The 17043-nt window shown below is 39.9% G+C and overlaps 2 protein-coding genes across 8 annotated transcripts in view; one reads left to right on the forward strand and one right to left on the reverse strand.

Annotated features, from left to right (window-relative positions):
* Positions 1–2111: 2111 nt before the first annotated feature.
* On the forward strand, positions 2112–7013 carry LOC136420773 (uncharacterized). Its single transcript, XM_066407876.1, has 5 exons — positions 2112–2404; positions 2526–2618; positions 3575–3730; positions 4359–4451; positions 5335–7013. The coding sequence occupies exons 1-5, from the start codon at positions 2171–2173 to the stop codon at positions 5458–5460; spliced, it is 702 nt and encodes a 233-aa protein (XP_066263973.1). The 5' UTR covers positions 2112–2170; the 3' UTR covers positions 5461–7013.
* Positions 7014–7106: 93 nt separating this feature from the next.
* The window catches only part of LOC136420772 (kalirin-like), a 168484-nt gene continuing 158547 nt past the window's right edge, over positions 7107–17043 (reverse strand). For 3 of the 7 annotated variants that reach the window (XM_066407869.1, XM_066407871.1, XM_066407875.1), the window contains 9 exons: positions 16400–16567; positions 15602–15683; positions 14996–15196; positions 14034–14178; positions 13048–13133; positions 12378–12497; positions 11649–11801; positions 11280–11412; positions 7107–9488 (listed from right to left, as the gene is read on the reverse strand). In XM_066407869.1, the coding sequence (XP_066263966.1) occupies positions 9423–9488; positions 11280–11412; positions 11649–11801; positions 12378–12497; positions 13048–13133; positions 14034–14178; positions 14996–15196; positions 15602–15683; positions 16400–16567 (1154 nt within the window). In that variant the 3' untranslated portion in view covers positions 7107–9422. Of the gene's footprint in view, positions 9489–10343; positions 10418–11279; positions 11413–11648; positions 11802–12377; positions 12498–13047; positions 13134–14033; positions 14179–14995; positions 15197–15601; positions 15684–16399; positions 16568–17043 lie in introns of all 7 variants that reach the window. The other 4 variants (XM_066407873.1, XM_066407872.1, XM_066407870.1 and 1 more) reach the window with 4 other exon arrangements.

Consider the following 17043-nt stretch of genomic DNA (forward strand, 5'->3'; position numbering starts at 1 on the left):
ATTTCACTAGAAGAACTATGTCTACAAGTTTGGTAAAAATGTAGTGAGGAAATGAAAATAGGTTTTTGCTTCGAGGCTTTGGAAGTATGTGTAGTTGACGATAGAGGGTGGGAGTCGCTAACGTCCCCCTCTATGCTATATAAACAGTCCCGATTATGTGCCCATGTTTGTAACTCGTATAAATCTCTATTTTCCTGGCGTAGAGTGGCTTTATTTGGAAGACGAGAAAAAGGTAAGGCCATGTCTTTATATCTCGTTAAGAAATTCAAGTGTGTATAGCGTCAATCATTAAAATCTCATTAGGTTCAAAATGATGTCTATTTTAGCTCAAGCAAGGAGCTAATACGTATTGAAAGTCTTTGGTTCAAGCATGTCGGTCGGCTCTTTTTAAAACCAATTGTTCGGTTTCATGGCTAACGTTTCTGCTGGTCAGTTATTTTGGCCCGTCAATGTGTTACATCCTGTAAACCGTGAAAAGAAATATATTTAGCCTTTTTTCCAGAAACTTAGCTCTCCACATATGCATCTAAAGAAATCTAAACGAAGCTATTTGATCTATTTTTGCAAAACCTTCACCCCTGTGTAATCAAGAAGATGACCATTTATACAGATAATTGGAAATTTGTTGAAACACTACTGGTTGTAACTGCATCCACGTAAAAGAAGACGCCTAACCTAGTTTCTGATCATCTTTTTAAAGAACGTCCTGTGGGTCATTTATTCAAAGATCTCCAGGTCAACAACCTTCTTGTCGTTATCTTTACCGAGGAAAGGGACTCGAAATACTGGTTAGAATTATGTATGAAATTGAAAAGTTTCTAGACCAAGCACTGGCCCCTTTCTCCACTTTGGTCGCGCCTTGCCACGTATACAGTTTTATCAGCACTATCTCTATATATATGAGACCCGTGCCATACTGATTATAAGAATATTTCCACGATGTCAGATTTAGAACCTCTAAGAAAACATATGATATAGAAGAGAAAAAGGAGCAACACGTTTTTATTATGTGCATGCTTGTGGATCTAGAACTGTGTCGCAAAAGTGTGCAGATTTCAACGGCAACGGGGAAAATGAACATGCATAATATATTCAGTAGAACAATACTTAGCAGAACCATGGAAACACTGTATAAAGGAACAAAAACAAACTAGAAAGGGCGCAAAATAGATCGAAAGTAAGAGACTGTAATACCAACTATAACAAGGGCGATGGTGTATCCAAAATATAATGATAAAAGCGTGCACACACCTACAAGCGAGCGGAAAAGAAAATTATACCCTGCCTCTACGTAACGTACAAAAATGCAAGGACGATTTCGGTACCCCAGTCTTGTTCAGAAAAGATCAAGGAACAAACAAAGTTTCTTTGAGATTGATTATCTTAAAAAGTGGTAAAAGGTCTTAAAACAATTGTTTACTCAAAGCGAAAACTAAACAACAGTCGCTGGGCTTCGGCGTTAAAACATGTTTCAAAGATGGCGTCATCTTTCGACGAAATCTGTCCTCGCACGTGACTTTGCCTGGGTTCTGTTGATTGAAACTTGTCCTGCGCGCCAGTAAGCTTGTACGGATCTACCACAAGACACTAAATTAGATCGTTTTCTCTAGAATTATCTCCGGATCCATTATTTCGTCGCACGGGTTTCGTAGAGGAAGAAAGGGATTCAGTTCTTCCGAATAGAGTTTTATTTCCAGGATGCGGAGAGACGATCTTCTCTCGCTTCCTGTCTTCGGATGGGAATCTGCTATTTTGAGAAAAGACGCACTTTTCGGAAGTAACCTATCCAGGTGTACTGTGTCTATGGAGGATGCTAGACACCTATTTTTAGTGTTAATCAGAGGTGTATTCAAATTGGAGGGGCCATTTTCTTCCTTTTATGGTAATGCTAATTTTCCGCGGAGCTCGGAGGGGTACGTATGCGTAGTGAGCTATGTTCTTCCTATCTTCCATTAATTTGATGAAAGTGAGTAGGTAAAAGCGTCATTTCCTACTTTCCTTCCTCTAGGTAGGAAAATAAAACTTACAACGCAAACGTCATTTCCGCTTTTATGCCTTAAAACATCGGCTTTTGCGCCCTTAATTCTAAAGCTTTCGTTTTCCCGCTAACTGCTCTATAACTCGACTTCTTCTCGCGATCGACGAAGGCGCTCCGACGAACGAAACGAAAATGATGTTCCAAACGACAGGCGAGACGAAAAGCATCTCTCTCCAAGTGGCGCTAGCCGTGGCGGTGGTCCTAGCCACGTCGGTGACGGTGGACGGAGGGCTGATTATCGGGAGGATTCGTCGGCACATCGCAGGCGCACACGAACATCGTTCAGACAGAATTCTGTACTGTTCCTACGACTCCGCCTTAGAGACTCAAACTCAACTGGCCATGCAAAGACTGGAAGGATACGCGGTAAGCGCTTTGAACGAGATTAATCCACCTACAATTTCTACTTCATTTTCAAATTGTGAAAACGCTTATTTAACCTTAAGGTTTCGTTGCAGAATGATTTATTTGTTTGTATATTTTTCAGCAACTGAGATTTCCAGTAGACGTTGTGGACTGGGATCTGCCTGACGTCGAAGTCGTTGCAATCAGAGAGGAGTTGGGAGACCCGACCCTAACGGTAAGGAAAGGCTTTGCCGTCCCTTGCAAACCACGTTTAGAGTTCCCTTGATGAAGGTTAGACATCCAGGTAGTAAGATACAACTGGATACGATTTTGAAACAGTCAGACGTTTCAGACAGCATCCGCTGTCTTTCGTCAGTGACTAATGATAGGACTGGAAAACCAGTTTTTATACCAAAAGTTTAGGGTGTAAACAACCTTTTCGAGAGTGGATTTTTATTTGAAAGACACAAAATTTGAGCGCATTTTTCGTTTCTGCACGTTATCTTCTGGCAATATTAAGAGGATTTTTGACAGTTCGAAATATGTAGTAGTTTGAATTCATTTCTCATTGGGAAAACGATTGTAATTCAAAAGCTTTAGTTCAAAATGATTGTGAAGTAAGCGGTGAAATAACGTGTTGATGACGGTTAGACATCCAGGTAATAAGATACGCAAGATGACAGTTACTAAAAAAACTTTCAAAAAGTCAGACGTTTGAGCTACTGAGGATCTGCTGTCTTTCGGCAGGGACTAAAGGGAAGAAACTGGAGAACCAGGTTTTATACCAAAACTCTGAATTGATATGTTAAAGGAAACCCACGCAATATTAGGGCCTTAAAATTGGATTTTAAAAGTCAATTTATTTAGTCATTTCTATACATGATTAGTTCAAACAACAATATCACAATGTATAGTGACGTCCATGATGCAAAAATATGACTTCGTTGTGATGTGAAAACTCACTGAAAATCGTCGCCGGGGTTTTTGTAGGCTCGCAAAAGTAAGGAAATCATCGTATGGCATGTATATGCACGGTTTTAGAATGCTCAAAGTATGAAGTTATTACACAAATGTGCTAGACAGTATCACTACAAAAAAATTCAGATTTTAAAAAAAATTTCCATTGGTTGGTCTCTAATATTGCTTGGTTTTCCTTTAATAACGCGTTTTCCGTCTGTTTTTCCTCGGCAGCCTTTAGAACGTCTCAACCTGCTGTACACCATCTCGGTCGGCGTGATGACGGAACAACTGAACGAGGACCCCGCCCTTCTCCCCACCGAAGTAGCGCGCAACAGAACGCGGATGTTGGCAGCGATGGACGAGCTTCTCACCACCGTGAACAACACGGTACGTGCTAACATCTACTAGCACAATTCCACCAGGGTACAAAATTCCGCCACCCTGAAAATTAAGATACGTCCCAACAGATCTCCCTCCCAGCGTCCCCAGTATAATGCACTCCTGTATATCTAAACTGTGTATACCTGGGCGGTGCTACACTAGAGATCTCTCAAACCCACTGTTTTTCAAAGTAGCAGATCTATTTACTCGGTGGATTAGTATTGATTGAGGCTAATCCTTCTTTTACAAAAGTTCATGGCACAATTATAAAACCGTCAAATTCAATTCTCCAACCAAATTCTTAAACGATATTCACATGATAACATATCAATATTGCTTGAGTTTTAGCACAGTCCAAACACTGCACGAAATCCATTCTTTAAGTATGCCTTAAAGCACGCGTAAATATTTTTCTAAAATGAAAGTAATGGTTAACGTATGCTTCACGAATACTTTCCTTGTGCTTAGACATTAGATTTCGTGTAGTTAAACTGATCGAGGGCGTGTTTTTTTTGTTAATCTGGCTTTAAGATAGAACCAAATGCAAAGCAGTGACTGCGTTTTTTCGGCAGAAGGGGTCAAGTTATAAAAATCATGAACATCGCACTGAAGTTTTCTTGTAATTTTGTTACAGATCCGCCTGTACAGAAACCGCGCGGAGGAAAACTGCCACTGTTTAGACGTGACCCTGGGAATCCTAGACCGCCTCAAACAAGTCAGGTTAGAGGTAAGGACTGAATCTCTCTTCTCTCTCTCTTAAGATATAAGATAATTACGTTTTTTCTAATGTAAGCTTTCTAAACGATACACCAAAACAACTCACAGCTTAGAACGGAAAGCTTAGTGTACTGGGTACCATATGGCGCTAAGTGTTGCAAAGAATTTTTAAAAAGCGCTTCGCACGTAAGTAACAGAGCATTTGTAACAAGAGTGTTTTTTTCGAAATCAGACATTCGTAAGAAATAATATGTATAGTTAGGAAATTCAAGGGTCTGAGATAGTCTAAAACCCCAAATCTGCTTGACTACTAGTAGTAGGGTCTAGTAGTACTGTACCATTTTTCTGACGCTTATGCTCACTTCATGATATGTGCGATTTATTACCGCACTCTTCAGAATGGTCGCATAAAATTCGTGACCTATAAAGAATCTTCTGCATGAATTAAACATAGATAATGAGAGAACGCGTGGCGACTAGAATTTTGATTTTTTTTAAAATACGCCTTTCCCTTTTCTGAACTGAAAAGACTGCTGAAAAGATGGATAGAAACATGCGGAGAAACAGAAGGAACTCTGTGTATAGTTTCATCCAATATCTGGCACCTTAATAAAGCAACGTATCTAAACCGTTTTTGGAAAGGTGAAAGAGTGAAGAATTTATTGTTCGGTTTACTATCTTCTGTGTGTTTAGTCATTTGTTCAACCTTCCTGACCACTTAGATTTCATAATGAAGGGATTTTTTTTGTTCTTTTGCAAAACATTTTTTCGCACGCTCGCATCATTTTTGGGTTCTCAGAGGATGTCGTCCATATAATCGAATCAACATGGCCAAAGTAAATGATAAAGTCAGAGAAACAAACTTATGTATTTTACAACTTTTGTTTCCTTAGACATCTCCGGCAAGTTTGACAGCAGACGAGAAGGTTCTAAAGTACATCCGGGTCATGCACCAGGTCATCCGCCTCGTCAACGTGGAGCGGCGACGTCACATGGACCCACATTGTAGACATCTATAGAGACCATCCATGGTGCCCCAAAATACCCTATACTGAAAACCCCTTCAAATAGCCTTAACGCCTTGCAATAGGACGCTCCATTTACTGATGTAACCACCCCCCCCTTCCCATCAGACGATAGGCGACGTCACATGTCACATGGACCCGCATTGTAGACATGTATAGAGATCATTTATGTCACCCGAACCCTCCTACACTGGACTTTAGGTAGATACTGTAAACCTCTTCAAATAGCCTTAACGTCGTGCAATAGAACGCTCCATTGACTGATGTACATTAACTTCCCATCAGAGAATAACGTTAAGTAAAGTTAAGTTGACGTAAATATTTTGTGACGGTATGAAAAGTCCCTCAACAACTTCTTGGCAGTAGAATGGTATGTGCTGGAAGGTGACATGATCAAATCTAAACTTTCTCTCTAACACAAGCGATTCACACTCACCGACTTTCCAGCGATTCGGCCTTCCCCAGGAAAACGGACCCCTTCAGTTTAACAGGTGGTCTTGTGTAAACGTGACGTCACTAGCAGGCCAAAGGTGCCCGGATGTTTGCGTCACCCTTCTTTAGAAACAGTTGAGCCAACAAACTTTGTGACGTCATACTTCACATGTCCTAAATGAGAGAGCCACTTTTCCTTAAAAAAACACCACTGTGCATGCATATTCCGATGACTTGAGTGTTCATACAGAAAATGGGGGTAATTGTGACAAATGTCTTGCTTGTATAAGTGGTATATATATGTATAATGATGTCATACGCTTATAAATGTAACTTCCAGAGTCTGTATTTTGCTCGTGGGTGTAACGTTTGAAACTTTTATCTCCAACTTTCCTCCTATGGAGTGAATGTGTCACCTGCCATACGTAGAGCTAGAGACTCAGTATCAGTTACAAATGTACATGTATTGGGAAATCCATCATCTCCTGGGGGCCCTAATTTACATGTCCTTGTTAAAACGTATCTCTTTTCCTGTTGTTTTCCGGTATAGGTGTAACACTTATCTATACCTAGAGCTGAGTATGTAAGTATATATTGCTCTAAAACAGTGGATTAATTTCTTGTGTATTATTTCCGGATGTACAGCTGAAAAAGGAAGATAGCACTCTCGGAGTTGAAATACTGTATTATATAGACTAATATGAGAAGAATATGCAGCAATGATATGCTGCTGTGAAATCCATCCCTATGCTATTATCAGTGCCTTGTGGCCAATGCTTTTAACATAATACAATCTTGTTTGCTGATATAGTTTTACTGTAGTAATTGAAAGTATTCATGCATGAAGAAAGGAATATCAAAAATCAATTCTGATATATCAAAGACTTATAAAATAGCGTAATTGCTGCAAAATTGTGTTGTTGCTTTGCGTCTTTTTAAACATTCCAATCATGTTTTCCAAAAGAAAATTGAAAGAGTATGGTTGTCTAGATCTACCATAATCCAACTAATGTGTGAAAGTGTTACCATAGAATAAATGCTTGTATGAAGAATTGCTTGCGATCAGTGGAAAGAAATGAATTTGAAACATAAATAAAGTTGCAGGAAATTGAGAAGTCACATTGAGTCTTATTTGTTTGCACGAGTGAATCTCTAGTTCATCTGAAACCCTGTCCATATAATTCTTCAAAAAAAGGAAAGCACAGATATTTGGGCAGTGACTTTTTAATAAATTACCTCATCACAAATACATGCAGAGAGATATCTGACTCCTTTTCTTTAAAAAGAACACATCAGCATTGGACAACATAGTGACACAGTAGAGGAAACCCTCAGATAACTACAGCAAATTCTGGGCAACTTGGAAATTCCTTCGTCATTTGCAACACTTTTGCGATTAAAGAGAATAGGACTTCTTCCACTGCGAGTGCCTTATTGTGTTTAGCTTCAACGACAAACAATTGCATAGTATGGCAAACTTATGATAAACAAAATATATATTTCTCCATGTGGAAATATGTAAATATGCCAGTTTGCCTACAGTTGCAATGTCCTATCTAGACTAGCAAGAATGACTGAATGAACTTGCACTTAAAAACATCTCTTTCCCAGATAGTACATAAGAGGAACAAATACAAAATTTGAGTGAAATTTACAAGTTAAATGCTTTCATATTGACATTCAAAACTTACATTTACATATCCACAATACCTACACGCTACGTATCAATTATATACCTAATATGCCACATCACTGATCTTCAAGAGATATCCTGACATCGCTGTATGTACAAAAAGCTAACATACGGCATTACATATTTCCTATAATGGAGTTCCTATTAGTAGCTGAAAACGTTTTCAGCATTTAGAAATGTGGAAATTTGTGCTGCTCCACATAGTGACAAATATAGCGCACACGGGAACACAGTTGCCATCTTAAAATGCAGTACCTTCACAAGTCTGGAGTAACTCGGCATAACTATCAGTCACTCGACACAATATCTTTGTACACTACACTGTGCTGACTTCCTGGAATGAACACTTCGGTACTTTTCATCGTGATTATTGACGGACTCCTCCCCCTGGAATCTTTCATCATTGCAAGTACATGGTTTTACAGAAAATGCTGAATGGCTATCTACTCTGGTGAAGATTAAAGCCTATTTAGTGCCTACATGCAGAGGCTGCAACAAAGTGAAAGGTGCTTTAAATTTACCATGACAGTGTTCCTAAATATCTACATCGATATGTGAATCCAACCGTAACAGTAGACAACATTTCGTGTTCCTTGAGAAGATGCTTGGAGGTGAAAACCTGTAACACTATCTTCCAACACGCACCACTGTGTAAGATTCTTCTTTTACCTATGATCACAATCTTGATTGGCATAAAAAGTTTCTGTCCAATAAACATGGTTCAGACATTGAGTTCTGACACAAAGACATTGTATTGCTTCCTATCTACTTCAAAGCTAGGGAATCATTATAAACAGGCTTCACCCCTGAGGCAATGCCAAAAACAGCTATTTTTTCATGTGATACCAACATTGTACAAGACAGGATGGCACTTTAGGATCATAATACAATGTGTTTTGCAACTTTCGTGTGTAATGCAACAAGGTGATGGGTACAAGTTTATATATAAGTACAGCTCACAAATTGTCTCTTTTTCTATCACTTCTTAGTTCACATGATTATTAAATCTTGCAGAGGGTAGAGAACTATAATAGGGATGACTTTCTACAGTCAGGTCTCCATGTTACATTAAAAACAAACATTTGTAGGACCTTGACCACACTTTAGAGTCCATGGTATGCCAAATGTCCCACAATCTCATTTCATGTGCATCTTTAAAACATAACTACATGTTAAATCTACATATAGAGGAGACTGGAAGAAATTTTAGGACTCAGTGGACGGAAGTAATGCTTGATCAAAGGACAACGCTAAAACCCTTAGCTATCTATGGATGACATACAACAATTTGTATTGGTTATTTAATCATGAATGACGGTTAAGTGCAAAACGTTTCATTTTGATTTGTTCCTAATTTTCCTTCTGTGATTCACTTTAATTATGCAAACAAGGAACTACAAGAACAAAACAACAGCACCTCATTTACATCAGTTCTACACTCCATAATAGATCATTAAAGACTGGTAGAAAGTCATTCCTGGCAAACATTGTTGCACAGATAGAGGGAAGCCAATAAGTTCATCAACAACATTTTAACTACTTTCCTCCATAGAATGTTATCTATCCATTGTATACAATAAGTATTTAGCACCACACAACAGCAGACCGGGTATAACAATTCAACAACAGCTACATTGTAATATATATGTACACTCTCTTTTATGTACACTCAAGCACAACTCCCCCGTTATACCAGTGGTTGAGTCCACCTTGCTAGGATGGAGATGCTTTTGTGGATGCTCCTATTCACGACATGGGGGGTAGAGTATAATAAGAGTCCCTCCTGCAAAATCTGCGTGGTTGACTTGATGACAGCTAAAGCCCGGAAAACTCATACACGTGATGTCATGCCCATAGGGTAGAAGGCCTGCATGGGAAGGACTGGCTTCGTGTCATTCTGAAACAACACAGTTGACATGTATTAGCTCTTCAAATTACACACATTACACATTACAAGTACGTTGATTTAACCTTCTCCCTGCTGAAGTAGCCATTTGGCACCAAATTTGTATTGGTTACAGGGTTAGGCAGCAGGGAGAAGGTTAAAACAATACGAAAAATTGAACTTCAAGAAACAACACTGATGATGTGAGCTTTAGATTTGTAAATCTTATGTCACCCTTTTAAAAAAGTCGTGCAAACACCTACAGGTGATTATGAAACCAATTAGCAATATAATATAATATGATTGCAATTAAAATTCCTAGTTATAGGATTTTTAGGTCTTCTATACAAATTAGTATAGCTGTAACAACACACCACATATTTCCATCATGCATATACAGTATCATGTACATGAACTTGGAGAAACCAACAGATTATTGGTGGAAAAAGAAGAGAAGAAGGGAATATGGATTTTGTAGATGTTGAGAATACTAGTAGCACACCCAGAGGTTAAAAAAACATATTTACTAGTCAGTATAGATACACAGTAGGGTTGTATGTAGGGCTCCTAGTAGCCTCTACCAGGCTCCAGAGGCGGCTGGAAAGAGTAGAAATTGGCCAAATAACAGATAACATGCCAGAGGAGTTAGTCCGCAGTCTGCCGCAAACTGCCTAACTGCGAACAAACTCCTCTGGTAATTGTTATCTGTCATTTGGTCAATTTATACTCTTTCCAGCCGCCTCTGGCTAGGCTCCTAGTGAGCCAATGTTGTTGAGTGACCTTCAAAAGTGAGCTAAATCTAACCATAACAATGAAGAATAAGAAGAGGGGAGAGAAATGCAGCTTGATATAAGAAGGTATCAGCACCTAACTGCAGTTCTTGGGTCCCAAGTCAGGTGGCGCTAGCCTAAGTCCTGGAAGGACAGCACCAATGGGTACATCTAATGGTGGCACCGAAGACAGGTCAGGGGAAGGTCGTGAACTTTGACCATTGGCTCCTTTTTTTTTTTACAAATGTTTAATTTTTTCTATTTCTCTTCAAGAGATTTTAGCACTTTTTTTACCGCTGTGACAGTAAAATTGGCACCAGCAATCATTACTTTGACAGAATTTGATTGATAAGGAAACAAGTTATTAAAAAAAAAGAATTTCTGTAATATCAAGACGTTAAAGAGCCATTAGTCTAGAAAAGTCGCAAAAACGTTGATTTTTGTTGACGTTCAAGACCTTCCCTGTCTTGCCATGGGCTTTGAGCCACAAATTGTCTAAAGAATCTATGGGGAGGGGGGCATTCATATTCGGAATGATGTTTAAAAAATTCAAAGTATGCTGCGATGTACTTTTAATTAAGAATAAAGACAAGAATCTACCTATAGATCTAAGTTTCAAAAGTTTTCTTCAATTTTGAGGGGTAAGTACACATGCTGAGGGACTTGCAAGACTTGTTTCAGTGTCTAGCAGCATTTGACTTAAAAAAAAAAAATTACCATAGCATTACATGTAAGTCATTGAGCCGTGCCCCATAAAAGGTTGAAGACACTATTGTTGACAATGTTAGGAATGCAAGAAGAGTCAGAAAAGGACAGGACACAAATAAGCAGACGACAGAATACACAAAAACGTGTAGACAGTATCAAATTATCAAGTACATTATTTCATTGGCTACATAAATTGTAATTCCCAATCTACACAGTCTGTCTACATTGTATCAATACTGTCAGCCTATATCAAATAAGCAATACATTTTTTGCTAATTTGAATATTCGTGACAATTCTGTCTCATTTGCATATTTGTGATGTTACCTGGTGGCTTCTCCTCTCGATGAAGGCGGTTAGTCTGGATGTGTCCAGGTGTGCAAGGGCTGCGTCCGGCCCTGCAGAGCTGGTGTGTTGGACCCACGGGTGCTCCAGCCCGGCAGTAGCCTGTGCTCTTTGGCTGTCAAACAACAACACGAATACTGTGTAAGTCAGGCTATTAGCTAGATATGTGTCAGGGTGTCTTCTGGATGCCCTACACTAAGAAAACAAAGAAATTAGACCCCTTGATGCATGGCTTTTTTTATACGTAAATGTCCCACTGTATGTTAGATGGCACCCGACATCAGCACAGCTGCCTGGGTAACCTGTGTATTGCTGTGTTGCAATTTCAATAAAACAAAAATAAATCCCTACCTTGGATCAGCTATCAGAAACGATGCCACAAATTGCTTGGCCAGGTCGGTGACCTCTGTGAAGTACTCCTCAGGAAAACAGTAGTCCACCTTAGATATGTTGGTACACGTCTCCTCCACACTCTCGTCTTGGAAGGGAGAAACGCCACTCAACCTGGTAAAAACAGAGCAACTGTAAGCTTTCATTCTTTCGTTCAGATTCTGATCTTGTAGTGTGTAGTGGCACATGAGATTCCTTGCTGTTTCAGTAGCAGAATATATTCTTACAGGGAGGGGTTGCTATCCCTTCCCCTTAAATGTGCTGGAGGCAGGCACCTCCTTGAACACGAGACCCCCTTTCACGTCCCTTTCGAAAGACAGCCGAGATTTCCTGACCCCTGGACTTGAACCGCGGTCTCCCAGCTACCGAGTAACTGGTACCAGGAGCTCAACTGTGAGGCTGCCACCAGTTGAGCCACAGGGACATCCCTCCAAGCTTTCATGAAGGACACAGGAAAGGTAGCTGATCTTCCTATCAAGCAGAAGTGGTGAGGGGTTTTCCAAAATAGTCCTCGTGACTTAGTAAGGAACTACAAAATACAGTTTCTGAATGTTTGATGAATCTATGATGAATAACCTCAAATTACATTCCAATATCCATGCAAATTCTATTCCATATTACATTATGTACATGTCAGGTCTTGTGTACATGTATTGTGGATGAGTGGGTAGAAGTTGAAGCTATACTTACAGAACATAAGTAAGTACACCAACGCTCCACATGTCCGTGTTGAGACAAACGGGGTGTCCGTTCACCAGCTCAGGGGCGGCAAACTCAGGACTACCCAGCAGGTTGTGGATGTAGAATCTACTGTGAAAAAAAGGAGGAACACAAATTATTATCATCACCATTATCATTATTCTTTGTATGTTAATTTTCTGTATGTATGTCACTGTATGTACATTTCTTGTTTTATTCTATCTGTAATACAGGGCATTACTGCAAACAAGGAGGTTATAACCTCCTTGCTGCAAAGCAGTGTCAATCACAGAGCTGGGCAACCCTGGATAAAGATGACAGAAAATAAATCAGCACAGGGCATTGAAGCCACAAAATATGTTATATAGGCTATTAGCTAGCAAAGGGTCATGGCGTCTTCTGGACGCCCTACACTAAGAAAACAAGGAAATTAGACGCTCTTCTTTTGCAGAGGACACCCAGAGGACACCCTGTTTCCCTGGTAATTACATACACATGTACCTTGTGTTCCCCAAACACATATGCCCACAGTTGTTTTTTCCTCATACCAGACACTGGGACATCGAATCTTATAGAATGTTTTTAACCATTTTTGTGTCATTGGTGACACAAGCACTTCAAGATGTCTTATAACATGGCAAGTAAAAAATCTTGTTCTTACCTGTTACTGATTTGCTTGGCATCCCCAAAGTCAATGAGTTTGATCTTTGGTGTGAGACTATCGCCGTCAACCATAATGTTCTCCGGCTGAAAGAATGGAAGATAACGTTTATCATAAACAGCAACAATGACAACATATGTGAGCTCCTTGTCATGATCACATCTTGCAATAGTTCAATTGTTGTAGTTGTTCACATTGTAGTGGAACATATGTTAGCAAGTTTCCTTGCTATTTTAGTAGCAGGGTAGATCTTTTACAGGGAGGGGTTGGTAGCTCTTCCCCTTTAACGTGCTCAAAGCACACCCTCCACCTCCCATTTTATGTCCCTTCCAAAACATGGGGGCAGCCCCAACCGAGATGTCTCGTCCCAGGATTCTGGTTACATTTATGCCTTACAGAAAAAGGCCTGCAAATTTATTTAGTATGACTAATACCTCTGATAGAAACTTTCCAATGACCCAGAGTTAAACTGTTGCTTGTACATTGTATATTAAATAACAGATAAAATTTCAAAACAGTCAGACTTTTCAGACAGCATCCCATCTTTTGTCAGTTGCTTCAATTAGTAACTGTCATTTGGCGTATCTTATCACCTGGATGACTAACCGTCATCAACGTACATCGTATATGTCCACGATATCATGATAAACGCTCAAAGCCGTTCAAACTTCTTTCCGCTTGCTCAACAGAATTTGACACATTCCATTCTATTCTATAGATAAATTCAAATACATTCTAGAAGGAGACAACCCTTACTGTGTACAAATAGGTAAATATATCAAAGAATGTTTATATCTTAGAGCTAGTAGTGTAAGTGATAGGTTAAACTCGACATGTTGAAGTATTCATATACTTGTACTTAGGTTAATCATTTTGTATACCATAGTTTGTTGTTTGCATGTATAGTTGTAGAAGACCTTACGAAAGTCGCTGTACTTTTGTTGTGTCAATAAAGATTTCATCTATTATTGGGGTGTAATCCATACCTTGATGTCTAGATGAGCCACCCTGCAGTTGTGTAGGTATTGCACAGCTTCCATGACCTGGACGACGTACCCCACCACGTGCTGCTCGCTGTAGTTGCCACGGTGATTCAGCACGATCCAGTCCAATAACCGACCGTGGGGGATGCTGGGATACATCAACAGACACAATGTATGTGTAAATACAATATACGAATAAAGGTGGCTGATTTTGCATTGTTGTGTTTTTTTACCACTTTTCACACAATCTAACATGTACCAAACATCAAATCAATCAACTGTTCGTTCGTTCAGACCCTTGTAGTGCCTATATATAGCTAGTGGCACATTGGACAGCAAGGAAACTGTATATTTTTACAGGGACGGGTTGCTAGCCCTTCCTCTAGCCCTTCCTCTTTAATATGTTCGATGAGGTGCTATGAGCCTCCCATTTTACATCCCTTAGCTTCCGAAAGACGGTGAAGCACCAACTGAGATGTCCTGACCCAGTGCTTGAACCAGGGTCTTCAAGTTACCAACTTGTTGGAAAAAGGAACTAAACTGTGAGGCTGCTACCAGTTGAGCTATAGCATAGGGAAATCCCTCAATATTGAAATTACTGTAACAGTTACATAATCTCCTTCGCAGGTCTGGACAATTTGCATGTTTCTTTGGCCAGGTTGAGAATAAGTTGTTACATGAGTGACGTCGGCGTGGCGTAACGGTTAGAGCGTTGAACTCGGAGTCAATAGGTCCCGACTTCGATACTCACCATGCCCTGACGTTGTGCCCTTGGGAAAGGCACTTTACACTACCTTCCCGGACGGTGGAGTGATGCCCACCGAGCCTATTCGGCTAATCTGTCAAACTGTGTGCCAAAAAAACACACTACAGATTTGGTTGCCGATGTTCCAACACCTAGCACATTTGCCACTGAGAACCGTTAAAAATTTTTATTACATAATTATAAGACTTCATATACTTACAGTTCCAAAATAATGATAAGGCTCTGTGCTACATCATAGGCCTCATGGACAGTATTGAGATGGGGGTGTTGAAGACTTTGTAGAATGGACACTTCGTTGTCTGCAGCCTCCTTTGTCAGGTACTTTTTGCTGATGAATTTGGCGGCAACCTCCCTCTTGGAACCCATGTGGCAGCACATCTTAACTACCGAAAATCTCCCACTGAAATGGACATAATAGAACATTGAATATCTTGACAATCTGTAGCTGAACATAGGCAATACAATTATAAGAACATAAATGTACCAGCTTAATGCTTGGTACCTATACTGTAAGAAAGATTTTTTCTAAGAGATGTTATGCAATGGCAATACATCTCTGTTGGTTGAATATTGACCATGGTAAAATCCTAATTCATGTTATCCCTACAGTATCAAGTATGGCTAAACAATCCTAAATGTATACGAGAATAACAACATCTGCCACATACAAAATGTCTACATATACCGTAGTACACAGTCATAATGATTGTACAATCTCTTATGACTTCATTCTGAACATCTTGACACAGAATTTCCCTACTTTCGCTCTCTGTGAATACATCAGGTACATGTAGACTCTACTTACCGGCCTATTTCACTAATCTCAGCATATGCACTGAAGTCATTCTGCCAGCGTATTCTGGGTACCTCTTCGCCATCTACCATTTCTGGAGAAACGTCACAATAAAGGTTAGTTCCTCTTTGTAGAATATTATACATCACATATTAAGTGTCATTCACACATAGAGCATGCCAGACAACACATACTTTGAGAGAGTGGAATTAAACTTTAATAAGACCTGTTTACATTTACACACTTGCAAACTCAAAGTAGGTCTATACAAGTCACAAGGTAGAAGTAACACCCAATAAAATTCACAGGTAAGTCACAAATAAGCACAAACGTTATTTTACTCTTAAACACCAAGACAAAGTTCACACCACCAAAAAGTAAAGAAAGGGGAAAGAAAAGGGTTAAGTGTTACGGAACACCACATCTATTCTTTTTATCAAATTAGAAGGTAATAGTAGTGGACAACCTCAAGTAAACCGTATGATACACAAACATTGCCACATCTTCAGAAAGGACGCTGAAGACACTGAACTTTAATTGGTTAAGCCAGCTAGGGCACTTTGCACCTGGCCTATAAAAGCCAGAACAAATTGTACTTGTGCTCCTTCTATCCTTACCAGCGAAAAAGCCACACATATCTGAGTGTGGGGTTGAATAAAGTTTCTAAATGAAACTATACGTCTACAGCGTCTTTTCTGAAGATGTGGCATGAGTGTGTACGATTGACTTGAGGTTGTCCACTACAATCGTCCTCTTTACAAATTAGAGAAGTTTTTATCCATTCCGAAAGCACTCGCCCACACGAGGTACCTGTATCGGGCCTTAGCGTGATGGGTTCGGACGGCTCGCTCGGAGAACTGATGCCTACGACATTGTTAGCGCTAACACGGAATTGGTAAACGGTGCCGGGGGTGAGGTCGTCTACGAGCTGCGTGGTTTCTGGCGCTACGGCTACGGCAGCCTGCCAGATCCCCACCCCTAGCGGGCGCAAGAAGAACAGCAGTTGTTATTTGTGTTACGCACCACAAAACAGGCGTAGTGTATGTGGCTCTAGACAATCTAGCATGCATTTTGATAGCCTGTTATCAAAAGCTATATATTAATTATAGCTCCTGAGTCTCTTCTGTCCTAAATACTGTAAATGCAGAAATGTTTGCAGGGATTTAATTTCGCGGTAAGGAGAAAAAGGAGTGTTCGCGGTGGTTTTGAGTTCGAACAATAGTAGCGCTAGAGTCGCACAATAGTACGGCTTTTCACGGTGGTTTTAAGTTTGCAGTAAAGAGTTCACCATGAAAACTGCAAACATAAAACCACCGCGAACATTTCTGCATTTACAGTATTTACAGAGAGGACAGAAGAGACTCGGGAGCTATAATAGGTTCCGATACCAGGCTAGCATTTTGAAACCAATCATTATTTTACAATAATATTGCCACAAGTAGGCGTGAGTTAAA

Source organism: Branchiostoma lanceolatum, chromosome 15 (genome assembly GCF_035083965.1).
Source record: "Branchiostoma lanceolatum isolate klBraLanc5 chromosome 15, klBraLanc5.hap2, whole genome shotgun sequence".
In the NCBI taxonomy this organism is placed as follows: domain Eukaryota; kingdom Metazoa; phylum Chordata; class Leptocardii; order Amphioxiformes; family Branchiostomatidae; genus Branchiostoma; species Branchiostoma lanceolatum.